The following is a 17,596-nucleotide window of genomic DNA, read 5'->3' as shown; positions in this document are numbered from 1 at the left end:
TGTTCTTAAGGAAGATACTCTTGTGTGAATGGAAGATGACTGCGTGTGGTTGCGACAGATTGAGAGGTTGTGTGTGTGTGTGTGTGAGTGAGAGAGAGAGAGAGTGAGCGAGCGAGCGAGAGCAAGAGCGTACTGATTAAATTCCTCGGGTGTCTCGTTTCCACACACTCACTGTTATGTCTGGGAGATCCAGAACTTACACAGTTGTAGAAGACCGGGCTGCGTATCTATCCCAGAATACACAACGGGTTATGAAAACACAAGCTAACGCATACTCTGAGCTGGAAACTTGCCAGTGAGGGCAGCCAATTACTGGCTAATTACAACAAACTTTTGTTCATTTACATTGATGGTCCTGAGGGGAGAGAGAGAGAGAGAGTAAGTGAAGGAGAGACGGAGGGGAAGGGAAAAAAAGGCAATCATCCCTTTATGGACATCAATGCTTCATTATTTACGTGCACATTCAAAGAGCTCTGATTAAAGTGACATTAATCTGGAAACAATTACACATCGCGTCCAGCTCGGCTCAGTCACTGTTCTTCCAAAAAGAAAAAGCCTATATTAATTTCCATTATCCTAATTGCTATGCACAGCCACATGGTGGTATACATGCCCCCACAGCTGTGGGTATAGCTAGTGTGACATAGAGGCCAAACGTGTTTTAATCACGCTCATGGGCACCTCAAGCCATCCCACAAAACCAATCAAATGTTAGCAATGTGTCAGCCCTCTACCTGCCCGACAGATGCCCCGCCACCGTAATGACAGGATAGCACATGCCACCACCACCTCCATCCGCAGCATTACACACACTGCAAGTCTGATTCCCGTTCCCTTTTCAGAGCATGCTTGGATTAATATGCTGTAACAGGGCATTTCCTTAATTACTGATTGGAATGATAAAGCGTGGAAAATGATTTGTAGATGTACAGTGCGTGCTGTTTTTGCTTTAATCATCCATCTATCTGACATGGTTTGATGTGAGGGGAGAATTGAGGGCATTGGAGATCAAGATGATGTAGTTGTGTATTAGCGTGCTGTTTTGCTATTGATTTTTTTTTGTCTGTATGCACGTGTGCATGCGTGATAATAAATGGGAGATTTTGAAGGACAGGCGCTTCAGTACCGCATGCATTTGTTTTCGACTGCATGCAAGGTAGTCTACCGATCTAGCATTAAATATGCTGTATTAATTATACTGAATTGATAAATAATAAAAAGTAAAACTGTAATATTGTGAAATACTATTACATTTTAAAATATTTCTATTTTAATATATTTTAAAGTGTAATTTTCATAATGTATCAATGTACAGGTATCATCAATTATTATTGGTGCTCAATTATTAATAATGGTTCTTACTGTTATCAATGTTGAAAACAGTTTTTGCTGCTTAGAAATCTTAGGAAGATAGAAATCTTTTGTTCAATCAATTTAATGCATCCTTGCCAATTAAAAGATTATTATTTTTTTAAATCATACATTCCTCAAATTTTGGAATGGTAGTGTATCACGGTTTCCTCAAAAATATTAAACATGTGACACTGGTGCTGAAATAAATACGATATACTGTATCACAAAGCTCAATATGGTAGATGTTAGGGGAAAAAAGTCCTGCCTTTAATATATAACAGCCAATACCTTTTTGCTCTAACACATGCATGTCCATCAGCTGGACAAACCTGAAAAACATATTTTTGTAGACAGATTTTAACTATAAAAGTAACATTTGTGATACCATGGTTGTCAAATTTTATTTGTGATTTGGCATGCTATTGAAACCTACCCTTGCCAAGCAGTTTGGATATTTCGGTCTTTCCTCATTCAACTTGCATGACTACAAAATAGCTGCCTGGGGGCCGTACCTATATGGGTGCTGAGTAAACCGATCTGCTCCAATAATGCTTTAGGATTCTTCACACCATAGTTCAATTTGTGCACTTTTACAGTACGGAAGTTTGACAAGATTATTTTGAATGAATGTGTGTGTGTGGGTACATTTCTGTATGCTCCAGCAGGGTTGACTGATGTGTGTGCACAGCTTGCTGTAATCCATGGCTTTCTCACAGTAAGAGTTGTGCTTCTGATGAATGATCTGGAAGGGCCCAAGGCCTAATGAAGCATACAAGTCTTAATAAAAAATCTTAAATGTCTGGCAGTGGAAGCTTCTGACAAACCACACTTCACAGAAAAAAATCTCTTTTCTTTAGTCATAAAGAGTCTTTAAAGAGCTATTACTAATAAACGATCCTAAGAAAATGGGTTCACGAGTATATTCGTGTTCCAGAATATGCACCATTTATTCACATTATACAACATGCATTGTGATTAATCATATTCCCAAACTTGTTGCTAAAGTGAATGCTTGATCCTGAAGGATTTTAATTCAGTTTACTCAGTTACTATTTTCAGTGACACCACTACTAATAAGGCAAAACAGAAATTTCCAAAACTGTTAGTCAAGAAGTTTTTTTGTGTGAAAAAAAAAAAATATATATATATATTGCTAATGCACATGCATATTTCAGAGTAAACAAAATAAACAAATATGACTGGCTCTTTTATATGATACGTGGACTTCCACTCCTATAGATGCCATTTTTGTGATATGATTACAAGTGGATTAAAAAAATTACTACATGTACCTCAACCCACTAAATTGAGTATTCTTCGAGAAGTCCTATTAGCGCTCAACAACTCCTGAAATAACCCGTTATCTAAAAAGAGCATCGCAGCCTTCGACAAGAGAATGTGCTGTTGGCAGAGAGTGTGTTTTGGGTGTAGTGAGAAATATTTCATGCTCCTACTCTCCTTCTCCTCCTCTCATGAAGCTCCCCAATAATTTCCAAATGAATAAACAGATCTGAGTCACACTAAGCTAAATCAAACAGATGCCTCTTTTAAAAATCTGATGTACTGTCTGGATGAGTTCACATTACAGATCATAATGTTCAGTTAGGATTAGGGCTTGATGATATATCAAATACTCTAGATTTAGCTGAAGTTATAAAATTAAGTAACATTGTGAATATTACAGTATAGATTAGCTTTATATCGGCATTAAGTTTCTAAAGTGCGTGTCATCAGAATAGTTTCGGGGGGAAAAAAATATTGAGAGAATTTTATACATTTCATTGAATCAGTTCAAACTGTCCAGGATCTAGGAGAATATATGAAAGTGGCCACAATCAGATTAAGAAAAAAAAGTCTGTATTTTTTAGGCTTTTTGAGAAAGACTTCATGTCATAACAATAAAATACATACTGAAAATGTCTGGATGCTGCCGGTCAGTCTGAGTGTCTTTGTGTGAAAGAATCATGACGCAAGTATGCTGTAATGCAGGCATGTGTGTGTGGACTCACTGTGAAGAGGTCTAATGAGAGTGAGTGGGTGTAGAGGGACAGGGAAGGTCACACACACAAACACACAATTCACACATACACAAACACACACACCCCTGCATGGATCCAAGAGGCCCCTTATCTCAGTCTGACACATATGATGTATGAGGTACCATAATTCTTTTAGCTCCCTCTTGTGCTCTCTTTCAAACACACACACACACACACACACACACACACACACACACACACACACACACACACACACACACACACACACACACACACACACACACACACACACACACACACACACACACACACACACACACACACACACACACACACCTTCTGCAATGCATGCACTCAGCAAAGAGGGACGAAGTATCAACCTTGGCCTAAAGAGATGTATTCAATCCTCCAAACTCTGGAAGGCCACACACAAAGTAAACACAACCTGTAAAAAATTTTTGCACATAAATGCATTATACTGTAAACACTTGAAACTTGAGGTGTTAATATACAGGGACAAGCAAGTAAGCTATTCGTAGGTGAATTTCTCTAAAAAGTGTCAACACATTGCTCTTTTTTTAAGAGCACCCAGACAAGCCTAACACAGCAGCATTGGCTCAACCAATGACGTGTACAATTTCTTCGGCAGACAAACGACAAGCAGGGTAAGTATTCAGCAAACATGTTTGATAACAGTCATTATGTTTGCAATTTCATTTGGTGACGCTAGCAGCACAGAAATTTCACACTTCAGCTTAAATGAAACTATAAAATTGGCCAATCCATTAAAGCCACAGACATGTATTTTAAAATTTGGTCTCCTACAGTCTTACGGCCATTTGCAATGTTTAAACTTAGAGCAACAAGGTCATTAAGTGATCAAACTCAGCAAGCTTTTTTGCTCAGTAAAGTTTGGAGCCGGGGTGAGAGTGTGGTGTGTGGGTGGCTGGCTCGAACAGAAGAGCAGGACAGAATTACGTGCTAACCGTGCTAATTTGGAAGACGAAAAGCAAAATGTTGGCCAGATTCTCATAAAGCTGCCCAATGAAACAGGCCTGCTTGCTAACAAGGCCGCATACCTCGATCGCTCGTGTTGAGTAATGGAGCAGCTGACGTACCCTGCTGAGAGTTGAGCTGGTGGAGGATGTAGCCAACACGCTAACAACAAATCAACAGATTTAGTGACTGACGGTTAAGCAACTTGAAGACTTTGAGTTTGAGAAGAAACAGAGGGACTTTATTTAAAATGTAAAATTTAATAGAAATATATATAGATTGTTTGGCCATATTTTCATAGATAAGTGAAAAAAAAATAAAAAAAAAAAATATATATATATATATATATATATGGACAATTTGGTACAAGACCAGCACCAAAACACAACTAACCAGCATAAACCAGACTAAACCAGCAGGATACATGCTATCCAACTTGCCATGACTGTTTTTCTTTGAGATTTAAATAATGAACAGAGTTTAGTGCTTGTGTAAGGAGAAATTGCTGTCGTTTAGCTCCCTGATTTTCAGAATAGATGTTCCCATGTGGAAGCCTGCATCAACTGCAATGAAAATGTCAACCCTTTGATAGCAAGTGAAGGTCAGGGGAAAGGTACAAAACAGAACAAACACTCATATTCCTCTTCCTGTTGGGGTGGAAGAACCAAAGCAGGTGGAGGTGAAGAAGAAAAACAAAGGGAATAAGCAATCAAAACAAGCTCAAAGATGTGAGATAAACTTCCTAACAAATAGCAAATAGCTTTGATACAATAGCATCAACACCAGCTGGAAAAAATTGAGCGACAGAGAGAAAAAAAACTTTGTACACATTATGCAAATACACTATATGACCCAAAAAATGTGGACACCCAAACACCACCCATATGTGCTTGGCATAAAAAAAGTGTATCCTCACATTTCTCGACTAGATGTTAAAATAAGGCTGTGGTATTTACTCCAATTCAGACAAAAGAGAAATCAGATGCTGATTTGGGGTAATGGGGCCTCCCAAATTCATGGTCTGTGTTTTATTCAGGTAAGTCAAGTTCTTCCATATCAGACATCATTATTTTATTGAATTATTAGCTTTATACATAGGATCACTGTCATTCTGGAACAGAAAAGGCCACTGAAATTCACTTGAATTAAGGAGCCAAACATGTTAAAAGGCGGGTATTCACATTCTTTTGGCCATGTAGTGTAAATACTGACATACGGTACTGATGATTGTTTGTCTTACCGACGGTGCAGTGTTCTCCGGTCCAGCCCTGGTGGCATTCACATTTGCCGTCCTTGCAGGTTCCGTGCTCAGTGCAGCGTGGGTGACACGCTTTCAGATCGCATACCGAACCAGCCCAACCCTCTTCACAGCGACAGCTTCCTCCTAAACACACACCGTGAGAGCCACAGTCCACTGCACACACCTCTGCAAACACAAACAAGGCAAAAAAATTAAAATCACTTTTTGTTCTGGGCTGTAGCCTAGCCAAGGATGATAACGGTCATGTGTTTTACAAGGTGGTAGCACATTTCAAGTTCAAGTCTCCTCTACTCAAAACAGCAAGAGCAGAGGTTACATTCCTGAGAACAGTCAAGTCTAAGTTATTGACTTCAAGTGTGAAAAACTTATGACAGGAAATAGATAACTGCAGACCCCTGCTGTGTCTAGCGGGCTGTGTGGCGGGGGGACTGTCCGCCCCACCTCAATCGGCACCCCGTAACAATGACATTTCTCAACCTTCTCTGACCTAGTGGAGTGTGTGCGCTCCTCATGGAGGCTTTGGCGGTGGGGTGCTGGTTAAAGGTGTGTGTTTGGGGGAAGGGAAAGAGACATCAGAGCGTACAGACACGGATGTGAATTGACACGCTGAACTTTCCACCCGGACCCAGAAGACAGGCCTCCCACATAGATTGAAGCAAACACATCAAGCCAAAATAAATCAATTTATACACACTCCATGCTCTGCCAAACATCAGGAGTGCGTTTGAATGGCTTTTGGGATCGGAGCTATCATGGAAGCATTTTATTAACATTTCTCTTTGCAGGTTTGTTACTTTTCAACATTTTTTTTGGCATGTTTACAGGAAATGATTCTGAATTGACAAAAGCTTCTATACAGAAATTGTTGTCAATAGTGTTGTCAATAGTGTTTCATGTTTATCATACCTGGGCGTAAATGCAACTGGCCACAAAAGCTGATGAGGGAAAATTGGGCGCATTTTGAATGATATCCTGTGAAAAGTGTCTGATAGCGATTGATTTGGATTCAGTTTATGAGTTTGTGTACGTGCGCATGTAGATGTGTGTGGGTTTGGCAGAATAGCAGATGAAGACAGACTGGCGCAAAGCAAGCTGTAGTTTAACAGCCCACACACACCATTCCACCAGAGCCTTGCAGCCTGACACACCCCGTCACGGAAGAAACAAAGCACTAGAAAGACATCTCCTGATAAAGACAAATCATGGGATGGGGTATTGTTAAACTCCTTTCTTCAACCTCCTTTCTGACTCTTTCTCTGGCGCTTCCTGACAAGGCGTGAAACCATGACATGACACTCAGCCAGAGCTGGTGAAAGTATATTGAGACAAGGAAACAGAAGTGAAGAAATGTGGAGAGAATTTCCCATCAGCCCTTGGGTCAGGCGAGTGCCAGTTAGTGGTTGGCTTCCCTGCTGCGTGCTGTTATTATGCCTCCTGCAGGTGGGCAGGAGTGACGCAGCCCTTCAGCGTGTACGTGTGGGCGCCTGTGTGTTTCATCCTTCATCAGACGAGACTACGCTGAAGTTCACCTCAGTTTCCTTAGAGCGGGAGTGTGATTGAAAGAGAGAGTGGCTGTGCACAAGGAATAAGTTCACACAGACAGAAGGAGAGCAGCTGCTGGGAAGTACTTCTGGAAAACTGACGGCTCGAGCCGTAAGCCTGCTGCAACTGTACTATATCAATCTGGATTACTGTCTTTGCAAGAGTTGCAGCCAGAGTGTGTGGACTGATTGCCTGAGTGTGTCCATGTTGTACGAGGAGTCATGCACCTAATTTTTTTGGGGGAAAATCCTGGCTCACTAGGCGATAACTTAGTTCATATAATTGTGAGGCTTAGTTTAGTAAATTGATTCTCAATGTGCTTCATTAAATTTGAAAAATCAATAGACTAAAAAAGCAAAACAGCAGAATTAAATCAGAATTAATTTCATGATTTGGTAAGACCTTCACTTCATTGACATTAGTTCAATTAATTTAATTAGCATTAGGTATCATGAACTAACAATTCATATTTTCACAGTATGCATTGACAGGCTAATGTGAATTTATAAATATACTAGTGTTGGTTGTTAATTTATGTTTGTTCATGATACATTATCTTCTTTTATTTTAACCTTACTTATTTATAACTTCAATTATAACTTGAAATGTTAATGTTTTTTCATAATACATTAACCAAATGCTAAATTATACCTTTAAAAGTAAACATTTTATATGATGTATTAATGTATGTAGAAATAGCAAGACTAACAAATGTTGTAAAAAAAAATTATACTAAACTTTAAATTTATAATAAAGTGACAATAATAATAATAATAATAATGCTAATGATAACTAATATATAATTTGAATGAAAAAGAACAAGTTTCTGGTTTGGGGAAGAAGTGCTGACCAAAGAAATGTGAATATGTAATTTCTCCCACAGTATTTTAGAAAAACACATATTTTAGTTACTTACAATAACTGCACAACTTAACTTTCCAAGATGCACAAAATAACATTTGGCAAAAAAAAGGGTAACATTTATTTTTATACTAATTTTTAGGTTACGTAGTTACACGTTACTACATGTACTTACTATAGTAATAACAGTAAATGATGTATAATTACAAGTAGCTAAACCTAAACCAAACCCTAACCATAACTCTATAGTAAGTAAAGGTAGTTAATTAATGTTACTCCGTACTTATTTGAGTAAGTACATTGTAACTACATCACCTTAAAATAAAGTGTAACCAAAAAAAAATTAAGGGGCACTTCTGTTGACACATGCCCTCCTCTCGAATGAAATTTTTCCTCACTCTATCATTATCTAAGACAAAAGGGGTAATACTAATTTTATAAACACTTTTCGAACAAAATATGTCCCCACGCAATAGGCGTTTATCTGCATTTACCACAACACTGCAGCCGTCAACGTGACAGAGGGGGAGCGTTGCAGGCCTCATTCATTAACACTGCACTAATTGAAGATGTACAGCTAATTAATGGAAGAGAGGGAAGTGGTGGTTTACAAAGACATCAGGTGGTTCTTCCTCGATCGAAATGGGGTGAGAAAGAAAGGGAGTGAGAGAAAAAGGGAGTGAGAGATTGCTGTGTGGGGCTCTAGGGTGAAATAGTATTTTCATTAGACACAGATTGCTGCTGGGAAAATAGCATTGTCTAACTAAAAGGCAGACCATGGGTGAGTCCTAAAACAGCAGGAGTCCAATACTGCTCTTATTACAGAGATCAGTATCGTCACTTGCACAAACACAAGACGTGCACACACACACCACACCAGCTGCGGCTGAGCTTTTGATGGACTGAAAGATATTTCATAATGATAGTGTATTTAAAGTTGACTCAAACGTGCCTTTGAGAAGGTCTGCTGACAGATTAAACAGAGGGGAGGACAGAAAATCTGAAATAACAGCCTGTTAATGCCTTTAACAACAATAAGCAGGCATTCAGTGTATCAAATAAAGCAAGATAAAATAATAAAGTGGGAAGACCGACATATTGAGGAGGTGGGTGCATGAGTGCATAAAGGGTACCGATGGAGCAGTCGGGTCCAGTCCAGTTGGCGTCACAGGTGCAGGTGCCGCTCTCCGTCTGGTAGGTTCCGTGTCCCGAGCACTGGTCTGGGCACATAGTCTTCAGGATCTCGCAGTTGTTGCCGCCCCAGCCTGGATTGCAGTGGCACTCTCCGTGAATACACACTCCGTGAGATGAACAGGAGGGGTCCAGGCAGTCCACTGTATGTGTGTTTGGAAAAGAAAGCGAAACCTGTTAGTTAGCAGGGTAGCAAGACAATGCATGTTGACCATGTTGTTTTTGAGCCTCCATTGCAAGTATTATGAAACCTTAAAAAAAAGAAAAAAAAAGAAAAAGATTAAGCATAAAGATTTCATTACTAAATTAAAAAAATAAACTTATTCAAAAAAAAAATTATATGGAGGGACCTTTTTTCAGGTAATTTTGCATGGAGGCAACACTGTGATAATGAATAGAAATTAAAAACTTTGCTGATGTTAAAGTACTACAAGCTGCTACATTAAAGTAAAAAAAGTCACTCCAAGGTTAAGTTCATTTTTACTTAAAATGTTAATACTAATGCTTACACTTTTAACACGTTTATATAAATGTTCATATTTTTATTTTTTACTAAATGGTAATGGTACTTGTAAATTTGAAGAATTTTGTATTTATTAATACTAAATAGACAGTTACTATAATAATGGATTAGACAAAAACATAAAATAAGTATAACATTAATGCAACCTCTCATAAAATGCAAATAATTTAAACCATTCTAAATTATTTAAAAAAAATGGTTACGTTCTAACAAATGTGAAAAAAATTTAATTAAATTAAATGACAGAAGATGTACTGTGTTTATTCGACATCTCTGCATTGTGTGCTTGCAAAGTAAATAAAATGGGGTTGTTAACCTGAGGGAACATTGTGCAATATAAAGTTAATAGGAAAAATATGTGTTGTTTTTACAGTAATACATTCGTTTTTAAAATTCACTCATCTCAATGGAATCCATCATTTGCTAATTGTCAAGATGTGCATAGCATAAGCTTCACATTAAATGGCTCTCAAAAATCCCCCTGTTCCAGTGCACACACATTATAAGCAGATTCAGACAGTACATGTAGCGAAGCATGATCTATGTGCCGCTCAATGTGCTCTCAAAGAATGTGCTAGAGATCTCTTCGGGAGAAGTCCACTGCTACAGATGGAAAAGCAATTTTTAAGAGGACTGAGGCGCAAGCAGGGCTGAGTGCACAGAGTGTGACAGTGTTACGCATTGCTTTTCAAAAGCCATAAGGGGCTCCTGTGCAGATTATGTATGTTTGTGTGTGTGTGTGTTTATGTTTAATAGCCCTTGGGAGAGGGCTGAGGTTCAGTAACCCTTAATTCCTCTGATTGTGTGGTAGTTGATGGGGCTTAATCACGCCATTGATTGACAACAGGCCAATTCATGACCAGAAAATAAAGTTCCCTCCATAAATTGCATTAGTCGGTTTTGTTGTTCGTGCCAAATCATTACAATCGAGCTGCAGGAATAAAATCTTTCTGGCTTACAGGAAGAAAAAAAAGAGACAGTCAGTACTCTACATGCTGCGTGCCGAGTCACGGTAACATAAACACTACGCACAAAGCTAATTCTGCTAATTAAGAAAAATCAATTGTAATCTAGCATTTTCCCCACTCACGAGGCTGATGGGTAAGGGACCTGCACATCAGCAGGGACATCAATGTAATTATTTGCTCTGTGAAGTGGAGAATGGCAATTGTTTTTGGAATATTGAACTATTAACACACTGGTAATGATTATTGCAGGGACAGTAAATTATCAAAGAAGGTCACAGGCAGAAGAGTCCCTTTGATAGCTACAGACAAGGCGTTAGGCTCCTCATTAAGCAAAACTGATGCTGAAAGGCGATATGAACTGGACAGATTTTTCCTCTCTCTCGAACACTCAAACAAGCCATTCTGTCTCTCTCACTCGCTCTCTTTTTTATCAGGTCTGGTGAAAAGCCTGTCCGTGTCCACAGAGACAGAGCTTTCAAACACTTCTAGAGGAGAACAAAAAAATCAATCCCTGCTCAAACCAATGGGTAATCAGTGATCGCGTTGATAACACATTATCTTGCACATCTTTGATGGTGTAATGCAGTGGGGTTTAATGGCAAGAACGCTGAAAATAGCAGTGTTGGATAAATGCTTCCATTAAGACTTCTGATGGGTCTCTTATGAACTGAGACTTGAGATGCTGAAGATGTCTGTAAGGAGGGAAACAGATGAAAAACTCTGCAGAACTCTGCAAAACAAATAAACTGTTTTCTAACATCAGACCAATCAATGGAGGATCTGCGGATGAAGTCGTAAACACTGTTTCTTAAGAGACATAAAATACATTTTTGATGTTAAAATATTTTCTTAAAATAGGACAATTTGCTTTGCAAAACCACAAGTGTTTGATTTGTATCCCTGACCTTCTTCACAGTTGTCTCCTTTATAGCCTGTGTTGCAGGCACAGTTGCCCGTGATGCAGATTCCGTGTCCGCTGCAGTGAATATCGATGCACTGGTTGCTAGGAACGTCACACTCTGTCCCCTTCCAGCCACTGTAACAAAGACAGCGCCCCCTGGAGTACTGCCCATTTCCACTGCACAGCACTGGACAAGCGGCTTTGAATAGAAAAACAAAAAGCAAAAAAGCTAAAAAGACCAAAACCAAATTTTTTTTATAATAGTTTGACAGAGAAGAGAAGACTTCAACAGGTGAAGGTTTCAGTGCAAGCGATTTCTTTATGGATTAAACCAGACTGATACACTGACAAAGAAAGCAAACAGACGACGAGGAGAGAAAAACAATAGCACTAAAAAATAAACAAAATAATACTATAAAAATACCATGAAAATAAAACTAATTGTTGCTTCCTCCTGGTAATAAGAAGCCGTTCAGGCTTGGGAATTGAGTCCCACCATAAGCCTGCTAGCCAGCCGTACTTGCGCAAATGACAATCTGAAACCAATTATGAATAGTGGCATTGGTTGTTTATTTCTCTGGAGAGTCGTGTGTGACTGTGTGTGTGTGCGCACGCGAGTAAGAGAGCATACCTCGTGAGCAATCAGGCCCAAGGAACCCTGGGAAACAATGGCATGTTCCCGAGCGACAGTCTCCGTTACCATGGCAATTGTGTGGACACTCTGTGAGGGTATCTGGGGGGAAGAATGAAAGTGTGTGAGAGGGAGCCACAGAAAGAAAGAGGGCGAGAAAGGAAAGGAGAGTGAGAAAAGCATTAATTGAGGAGACGGTCTGTGGAAATTAGCAGACATTCAGACCCCCCCATCTTTAATTAAAGGAGTGCCAGATGCGTGATTAACAAAAACCTGCATCTAGGCTTACTCTGCCTTAATGAACCAATCAAAGCATTATTACCACCAATTAGCAACCAGACGCTCTGCTCGGAGCTTTCTTTACACTGCTGGATGGCCATTAAAACACATACACGCGCGTTTGTTTTTCGGTCATGGTGGGGACTTTCCATTGACTTTTGTTTTTATACTGAAATAATGATAATTGTCTATCATTTAACCCTAAATCTAAAACTCACAGAAACCTTTCTGAAGTTTTCACGTTCATAAAGAAGATATTTAGCATGTTTAATAAGCCGGTTTCCTCATGACAACCACAGCTGGTGCCAAACAAAATGCGTAACGCGCAACACACAAAATTGTTTACACTCACATAAGCTCCTGCTCAAGTGTACATATTTGCATTTATATACTAAAAACACGCTTATTTATATGAATACACTAGGACTCATGCGAAAACTTTTTGCAAAAATTACTTGAATCAGTGCTGTTTGTTGACTCTGCAAAAGCAACTAGCTCCAAACAAAGCTTCCAAGCAACATACACACGTTGTCTCGTTCCTGAGTGTTAAGTGAAGGATTCAATGGCTAACTCTAAAGAGAGTCACTTGTCGTCATCTACTGGCGAAACAATGTAACCTGCAGAAAGAGTGACTGATAAATCCCCACTACTAATACAAGGGTTTTCAAACTTTATATATTACACATGAGTAATATATTATTTGGAAAATATTCACTTTACGTTTTTTTTTTTTCTATTCATCAATAAAACTATGGCTGTTAATATAATAAAATAATTAATCTCATGATTAATCTTAAGATATTATTATTTTTGATCATCCCTTGTGGTCCCATCAGTCCCCGAAACCAAGTTTGTCTGGAACACACAGCCCAGCAGAGGGATATAAGCAGTGGAAATTCTCAGGGCTGTTAGACAGTTCAACAGTGAACTAGATCTAGCATTCTACTAGATGCACAACTGTTATACAGCCAATCACAGATTTGATCCACACTTCTACCACACACTTTTTGACTCTCTCACTTTGTGTGTTGCCAAGGTGACGTTGACGATTGTGACATCACCTGTCGATTCTTTCATTAAAAGAAAATGAAAGGTGTCTTTCTGGTGTCTACAGAAAGTCAATTCTGACAGCGTCATGAACTGCACCGGTCTCTTGTTTCCAGCACGCTGTTATGACACTACTTTAGCAGAGAGACAACCCCACTGCAGGACCATATTATCTCGCCACAGAGAAATAATCAATTTTCATTTTCAAAAGGTTAACTTTTTACTCATTGAAGCATAATCAACCCGCTTTTAAAAGAGGACGCTGGCTGTAGTCCCACTGACCATTTTTCATGTTCTAGTCTTTGTGATCAAATTCCAAAGGAAATTACTCTTGCTGAAGCCTATTTTTATGAGTTCATGGTGGAGGTGAGAGAAGTGGGGAAAGGGAAGGGGAAGAGAAGGTGAAAAAAAGAGAGAGAATGAGAGAGGAAAGGTCTTGCAGGTCACTAGGCAACACTTTGAATCAGCTGCCGCCCACTGGCCACTTAAAGCACAGATCGATACGGCTCTGATCGTCATTATACACGCTCACCAGTGAACACTCTTCTCTTTATCTCTCTCTGTACATACAAATATCCACACAGAGGCTGAAAAAGTGTAATATAAACTACATGTCAAAAGTTTGGAATAATTAAATATTTGTTTTATGTACAGTACTGTGCAAAAGTCTTAGGCATGTTAATATAAAACTTCAATATTTGAAGTTTGTGTAAAACCTGATGATTATGTGATTTAAAATCATTTGAGATTGTTTCAAGATCTCAATGTGCTTCAATGGAGGCAGGAAAATCTGACATTTTGTAAGTTAACATTCTTAAAAATGTAGTTTTAATTTTATCATAATATAATATAATATAAAAATACAATTTTTTTTTTTATAAAAACAACATAATATGATATATGTATAGGCACGGTTTACCTATGATGATGGTGTTGTAAGAGACCTGTTCAGTGTTCTTGCCATCATTGTAGAATGCGAGATGCCAGGTGCCTGAGTCCAGGTAGCGGATGAACTCTGCCTCATGAACGTTAACTGAACGAGACTTTCTGGCTGCTCCTTCCACCTCCACCAGTCCTCGCTTCTCTTTAGCTATCAGACGACTGCCGTCCAGCAGCTCCACAAAGTCATACTGTACACAAACACACACAGACAGAATCAAACAACATTTTAATCACAGACATTGTGCAGTAACAGCAAATTTTCACTGCAGCTCCACCTCTTTGATTTGAATGTACCAGTGCAGCATGTCTGGAGTCTGATGTATTATGTTATAAAATAGAATATCAAAGAATTGGTTTTGATACTTGTAAGAAGAGCATGTGGCTCTAAAACTTCTAAATTTCAAGAAATTGACATTTGCAAATACATTGTAAGCGATGTAATGAATATGTTTGGAAACAACTCTGGTATCCTCAATGTGAGTGTTAGGGGAAGATCTTTAAAAAGACACTCTACTTTTCAGAAATGCTTTATGACATACGTTTTTTTTTTGTCACTTTGACAAGCAGCTCCCAGAGAGCGAGTCTTAGTAAAGGCCTCTGATGAGTTTAACATGCTTTTCTCAATTTACAGAGCATTAAAAAGATATTTCTTTCCTAAGAGACCCGTAGGAAAATGACACAAGAAAAGAAGAATAAGTGATCAAGAAATTCGGATGAGTCCTTCGGATGAGACGTTAAACCGAGGTCCTGACTCTCTGTGGTCATTAAAAATCCCAGAAATCCCCAAAAATTTGCCCCTTGGCCTCTGTCCATCATGGCCTCCTAATCATCCCCATATACTGATTGGCTTCATCACTGTCTCCTCTCCACCAGTAAGCTGGTGTGTGGTGTGGTGGGCGTTCTGGCGCAATATGGCTGCCGTCGCATCATCCAGGTGGATGCTGCACATTGGTGGTGGTTGAGGAGATTCCCCCTTCCATGTAAAGCGATTTGAGTACCTAGAAAAGCGCTATATAAATGTAATGAATTAAGAAATTATAAAACATCATCTGACAAAACGAGAAGACATTTCGATCAGTGGAGGAAAACAGAAGTCTCCACACCTTTGTCTGTCAATAGAACTTCAACCTATCCTTTATTCAGCCTTTAAGAAACATATTGATTCACGTGTGGCAATTAAAGTACTGGGTCAGTGCTATCGACTCTCATTGTGGAGGCCTCCGCTGCCAATTACCTCTATTAAGCATTTACAGGTTTTGTGATATACCCTTGAAGAAGCTCAGGCACTGTTGTTGCTTGGCAAAAAGAAAGGAAAAATAATTGGTTTGCTTGCGAAGGCCAAGCTCAGTTTTTAATCAAAGCGGGCAAAACATACATAGAAGTATGAATTGCTTCAAGTTTGAATTACAGAGATGAGGCACATAGAAATTGGATAGGAATTGTCAAGCTCTACTGTGTAGCTTTGAAGGTCAGGTTTGAAAGTTTGACAAAAGTGGCGGTCCTTTTAGTAAAGTTTGCTGTCTGCCATTTGTAGCAGGTCTGTGATGGTAATTGGAATAGCGGGTGCTGTGGAATTTCTTACACTGAGAACTATGACTGTAATTATGAAAGAAAAATTACAAGATTGCCAATGTGAAAAACAGCATCCTACAAAAGATTGCTCAATTTCTCTTGATTCAGAATCATTGGCATTGAAAAAAATGCAATGGCGCTACTTTCATGTCATTTGGCACCCACAGAGATCATCTAAACTCAGGGGTTCAGTGAAAATACTACAGGAGGTCAGTGAAGAAGATATATAAGGCACAAATGTCTTAAGAATGTTGCATGACATTTCTAACTAATGCAATCTGAACTGGTAAGCATTTTATAATGTAAAATGCTAATGTTCTCAATGAACATTATGAATAAAGTGTTATGGAGAAATCCCTCGTTCTATAATGGTTGAATACCCCTCATTTAAACCAATTTATACATTTATCAGTTCTAATGGAACATTCATTTTAAGAACAACAACAACAAAAGTCTGATACCTGAGTGTGTGTGGGAGGCAGGCCTTTCCGTCCATAGACCCCCACCAGGGCCCCTCTCTGAACAGAGATGTTGAACTTCAGGGACTGTGGCTGGTCAATGAAGAGCTGAGAACGCCAAAAAGTTCCTGGAGGGACGTCCTGCACCGCTCTACGACCCACATCCACCTCGCCTGTGTCTATGGTGTTATTCTCTTGAAAGTAAACTCCTAGAGAGAGAAAACAAGATGGAAAACAAGCTAACCGTAACTGTGAGCAATTTCCCTGTTCTATATGATCTGCTTCTGCACATATACAAGGATATAATTAGAAAATGTCTGTGTGGAAAACCATGTTGAACCATAACATTTTTGGCATCGCAGGGAAGTTTGATTCATAAATTGATAATAGTTCATCTAGAAGGCATTGTTTATATTCAATTTAAGTCATATGACTTCTAGGGCAGGAAACAAAGAACATTAGAGCAACCAGCAGTAGGAACTACAACCAACAATACAGCAACTTGTTCACATCACATTCAAGTGAGTGGTCTATAAACATATTAAGCTACAATCTATGTGTTCTAAGGGAACCTTAAATACAGGTGTATATGAGTGAATTTCTAACTCTATCTAATGAAACATTCTACAAGTTCCTCCATTAGCAGCCTATACGATTGTATGCCAATGCTGTTGTGCTTCTTGCTGTAGCCTCACGTGTGATCAAACATACATGAGGTATACAAAATAATCTGATATCAGAAATGGTTAAATCACTTCATACAGCAGTTAATTAGCATCTTCAAACCAACTCTTTCTGACCCTCACTCCCAAGATAACCATTGTAGTGAATTATCCAGCCAACAGTAAAGGAAAACACTGTTATGCACCATTATACTCCTTTAAACAGTTATTTTTCTCTCTATAGCTCTAGGGTGCGTTTCCCAAAAGCATTGTTAGACAACTATGGTTGTAAGTTCCGTCATTAGCAACATTTTTCATTGATTTGATGTTTACAGTACTACGGTTTCAGGAAACAGTTGTCACTTGCTAGTTAATATATCCAATGATGAATCATACTTTGGTAGTTGTA

General features: G+C 38.9%; 1 protein-coding gene across 2 annotated transcripts in view; it reads right to left on the bottom strand.

Moving 5' to 3' along the window:
• The window catches only part of tenm3 (teneurin transmembrane protein 3), a 275,119-nt gene that overhangs the window by 51,888 nt on the left and 205,635 nt on the right, over positions 1-17,596 (bottom strand). For both annotated transcript variants that reach the window (XM_084399638.1, XM_084399639.1), the window contains 6 exons: positions 16,529-16,734; positions 14,473-14,683; positions 12,228-12,329; positions 11,601-11,795; positions 9,147-9,347; positions 5,590-5,775 (listed from right to left, as the gene is read on the bottom strand). In XM_084399638.1, coding sequence (XP_084255764.1) covers positions 5,590-5,775; positions 9,147-9,347; positions 11,601-11,795; positions 12,228-12,329; positions 14,473-14,683; positions 16,529-16,734 — 1,101 coding nt within the window. The remainder of the gene's footprint in view (positions 1-5,589; positions 5,776-9,146; positions 9,348-11,600; positions 11,796-12,227; positions 12,330-14,472; positions 14,684-16,528; positions 16,735-17,596) is intronic.

This window comes from Rutilus rutilus (assembly GCF_951802725.1).
Source record: "Rutilus rutilus genome assembly, chromosome: 2".
NCBI classification, from domain to species: Eukaryota; Metazoa; Chordata; class Actinopteri; order Cypriniformes; family Leuciscidae; genus Rutilus; species Rutilus rutilus.
The sequence above is the reverse complement of the archived record's forward strand: the minus strand, read 5'-3'. Positions and strand labels throughout refer to the sequence as shown.